This window comes from Theropithecus gelada, chromosome 3, assembly GCF_003255815.1.
Source record: "Theropithecus gelada isolate Dixy chromosome 3, Tgel_1.0, whole genome shotgun sequence".
Classification (NCBI taxonomy): Eukaryota; Metazoa; Chordata; class Mammalia; order Primates; family Cercopithecidae; genus Theropithecus; species Theropithecus gelada.
Genome location: NC_037670.1, coordinates 80,122,860 through 80,126,525, shown reverse-complemented (window position 1 = coordinate 80,126,525; position 3,666 = coordinate 80,122,860). Strand labels below are relative to the sequence as shown.

Genomic DNA, 3,666 nt, shown 5'->3' with positions numbered 1-3,666 from the left:
TGGCGGGCGCCTGTAGTCCCAGCTACTCGGGAGGCTGAGGCAGGAGAATGGCATAAACCCGGGAGGTGGAGCTTGCAATGAGCTGAGATCCGGCCACTGCACTCCAGCCTGGGCGACAGAGCGAGACTCCGTCTCAAAAATAAATAAATAAATAAATAAATAAATAAATAAATAAATAAATAAATAAAACTCCTAGACCTTAAAACACTCTGCGATCTGACAGCCCTTCAAACCAATATACTCCCCATCTCTCTCCCCTGGTTCAGTGACAAGATCTTTGACTAACTTCTTTCTACTCGGACCTTGCTATTATTTACTACTAGGCACCCACAAACCCTTGCTTGTTAAACTGATCTCCTTCAAGACTCAAGAAAAGCGCCATGCGGCTCCCTCTAGGGCTCTCCTGCCTTCTCCTCACCGATGCCGAGAGTGGTCCTGGTGGAGAACCGCCGCGCCTGCAGTTCGTGCACCTTTTCCCGGAGCTGCGCCAGGAAATTATGGACGAACTGGAAGGGGCCGAGAAGAAGGTTCTTGGCCATCACCTCCAACTGCAAGCCTTTTCGCTCTTTCAGATTTCGGATCCTCCGCGGGGAGGACCTCCTGGTGCCCCTTGGCAGGTTCCCGCCGCATAGCGCCGACCTTCCCTCCACCTCCTCCTCCACCTCCGGCTCCCGGGCGGGGGAGGCCCCGCGCCGCCGCTGAGGCTGGCTGGGGCGGGAAGATTGTAGCGGCTTTGAGCTTACTCCTTGTTTTCTCATAATCCCTGGTGGAGCTGGGTCAATTTCAGGCACAGCCAGGCGAGTCGGGCGAGGTTCAGAAAGGCCTGACTCGCCTGGCAGCCTCAACGGACTTGTCCCCGCAGCCGTTGCGGACCTCCCGGTCGCCATGGCGACTGTGAAATGTGGGGTGGGGCGCGTGCGGTCGAAGCCATTCGCGCGGGCAGTCCCTGTGTGTCCGCCCACGTGCTCCCCAGCGCGCGCAGCAACCCCGCCTCCGCGCTTTCCCGAGCGTGCAGCCTCGGGTGAGGGCAGCCCCACGTACAGCCCACCACACGCTCCCCAGCGCCTGCAGCCCGCAGTGCGCCCAGTCCCCAAGCCCGCACGTGCAGTCGCTACCTTGCGCGCAGCTCCTTGTACAGCTCCCCACACGCTGCCAGCCCCCCGGCGCAGAACCAATCACCGCTCTCCTTTCACGCGCTTCACTAGGAGTGCAGCCCCCGTCCCCAACCCCGAGCGTGCAGCTCCACGCAGCCTCTCCACACTCCCCAGCGCCCGCAGCACCCCGTGTGCGCACAGCTCTGCCAGTCGCTTCCCCGCGTGCCGCCCCTGCACCGCTTCGGGCCATAACCTTGCTGGCGACCAAGTCTGAAGAACTTCCCGTGGCTTCATTCCTTCGGGTTTAGTCTTAGCTTTGACATTTTAACCAAAAGGTTACACGTTAATTAACGAGGTATTAAAGGGGAAGATCTCAGCTGCAAGAAATGACTGTAGGAAGTGTGTCAGGGAAGCCAGCGGACCCGCCCGTGGTGCACCCGGCATTAGGAACGTCTCTGCTCTCCTACGATCGCGGAGGTATCGGACAGTCAGTGCGTGTTACTAACGCTGAGGGAACGGGCCGGGACTGCGGACAACACGTGGCAGAGCCGGCCTGAGTCCGGTGGGTCTGACCCCAGAGCCTCAGGTTGACGCCAATTCCTTGGCACGGGACAGCGTTTACTGAATCTTAAAGCAAAATGCTTTTCCAGTAAGGTTCCGAGAGGTCGTCAGCCCTAGGAGCGGTGTGCTCAAGCATTTTCAGCACCAGCCAGGACCAACTGAGAGGGGAGCGCTTAGCTCCCAGTCACCGCGCAGCCCTACAGGAGGCCAAAGCGGCTGGCACAGACGCACTGGGACCGCTGACATTTTCCGTGTCCTCTGTCACGGCCCCATGCTGGAGCCCACACCGCTTCACTTCCCATCTGTTTGGTGATGGATCGAATTGAACTCCCATGTCCTAACTGACCTGTCTAAATCATGGCTCATCGTGGTCAGGTTAATTTTCCTGATGCAACACAGCACAAAAATGTTCATGGCTCCCCATATCCCACAAATCAAGTCCTAGGCTTGCTCACCAATGCCTTCAATAATTGCCCCATATACATTTTCAACTTTAATTTCCCACTTTCTCGGGCACAAATCTTCCATCCCAGTCATTTCAGGTGAGGTCCACAGCTTGAGACACCATAACTGCTGAATTCCTTTACTCACATGGAAAAGTCACCCCTTGGCTTTTACATCCTCTTCTCCCCGCCCATCTGAATGCTATCACCTTCCAAGCCCCAGCCCATTTCTCCAGCCCATATTAATTATGCTTTTTCTGAAGGTCTAGAGCACTTAACTGACAGTACTATTTATCTTGTCACTCATTTAAATTCAGTAAGTGCTATTACTGTTCATATTTTGTTTTGGGAGATTTTTTCAAGGAGCATTTCTACATTCCTGGCATTGTGTTTGGTGCTCAAAATGTTTTCTCAATTCATGCAATAACTATATGCACATTTTAAAATCAAGCATCAGGGATGTAGTTATTTGCCCAAATTTTAACAGCTAATAAAGTGGAGTGATTGTTTTTCTTTTTGGTCTGTTTGTTTTTTCTGGAGTTTCCAATTGCCTTTTGCATCTCTTGGTGTCCTGGTGGGATACAAAATGCTCTTACCCGTGGTCTAGCCCTTGAAAGTACAAATCTGGTCATTTTTATCATTTAAAAAAGTAATCTTTTTATAAGAATGTTCATTGTGCTATTATTTATATCGTTGAAAAAATAGAAATGGCCTCAATGTCAAACACTCAGTTATGAAACATTCATATAGTGAAGTATTACAGCCACTAAAGTCATTTTGCATGGATATTTAATGATATAGGAAAATAGTCATGATATAGTGTTAAAGGAAAAAAGAAGCAGGATATATTTTATGATTTATATGTTTAGTAAACACATAAAATTAACTGTGTGCCACGTGCTGCTCTAAATCTTTTACACAGGGGACTCATATAGGAAGATTACCAATTTATGACCTTGAGCTAGTAATTTAGCCACTCTAGGATTAATTTCCTCATCTGAAAAATGAAGAAGGTTATATTTGTCTTCCTGAAGGTATGATCGAATGAATTAATGCTTGTAAAGCATCAAAAACACAGCGCATGCTTAAACAAATGTTCCTTTATTATGTTCTAGACTGGCCATCCTATAGCGCACTAGTGAGTATTTTTAGGTTGGTGCAAAAGTAATTGCTATTTTTGACAATACTTCCAATTAATATTTTGCTTACTTGGTTTCTTTGTCACCAAGTGATATGTTAGTAATTATTGAACAGTAATACATGTTTTAGATTCATTAGTTAACTGAGAGATAGTTGCCTAAATAATTACGTATCTACTCCTACTAAGGAGAGGAGTAGATTTGTGTTAAGAGGGAAATCCTGACACTTAGTTTTATGTGCGGTTAAATAGAATGATGGATGTTTTCATCTTTTTACAGCCTAACAGTGGTCACTTATTTTGACCTCATTATTTTGAATGGTTATTTGAGTCACATTTTAGCTGTATACTAACTAATGACAATAATTTAAAGCAGTTAGCCTGATACTTTAATCTATGATGAACTGACAATTAAAATAGCACATTATAA

The 3,666-nt window shown here is 48.0% G+C and overlaps 1 protein-coding gene across 1 annotated transcript in view; it reads right to left on the bottom strand.

The window, feature by feature from the left end:
* LOC112620469 (putative C-mannosyltransferase DPY19L2P1) overlaps window positions 1-932 on the bottom strand; it is a 27,983-nt gene extending 27,051 nt beyond the window's left edge. Inside the window, exon 1 of the mRNA XM_025379111.1 lies at window positions 419-932. Within this exon, the coding sequence (XP_025234896.1) occupies window positions 419-887 (469 nt within the window). The 5' untranslated portion in view covers window positions 888-932. The remainder of the gene's footprint in view (window positions 1-418) is intronic.
* Window positions 933-3,666: the final 2,734 nt, after the last annotated feature.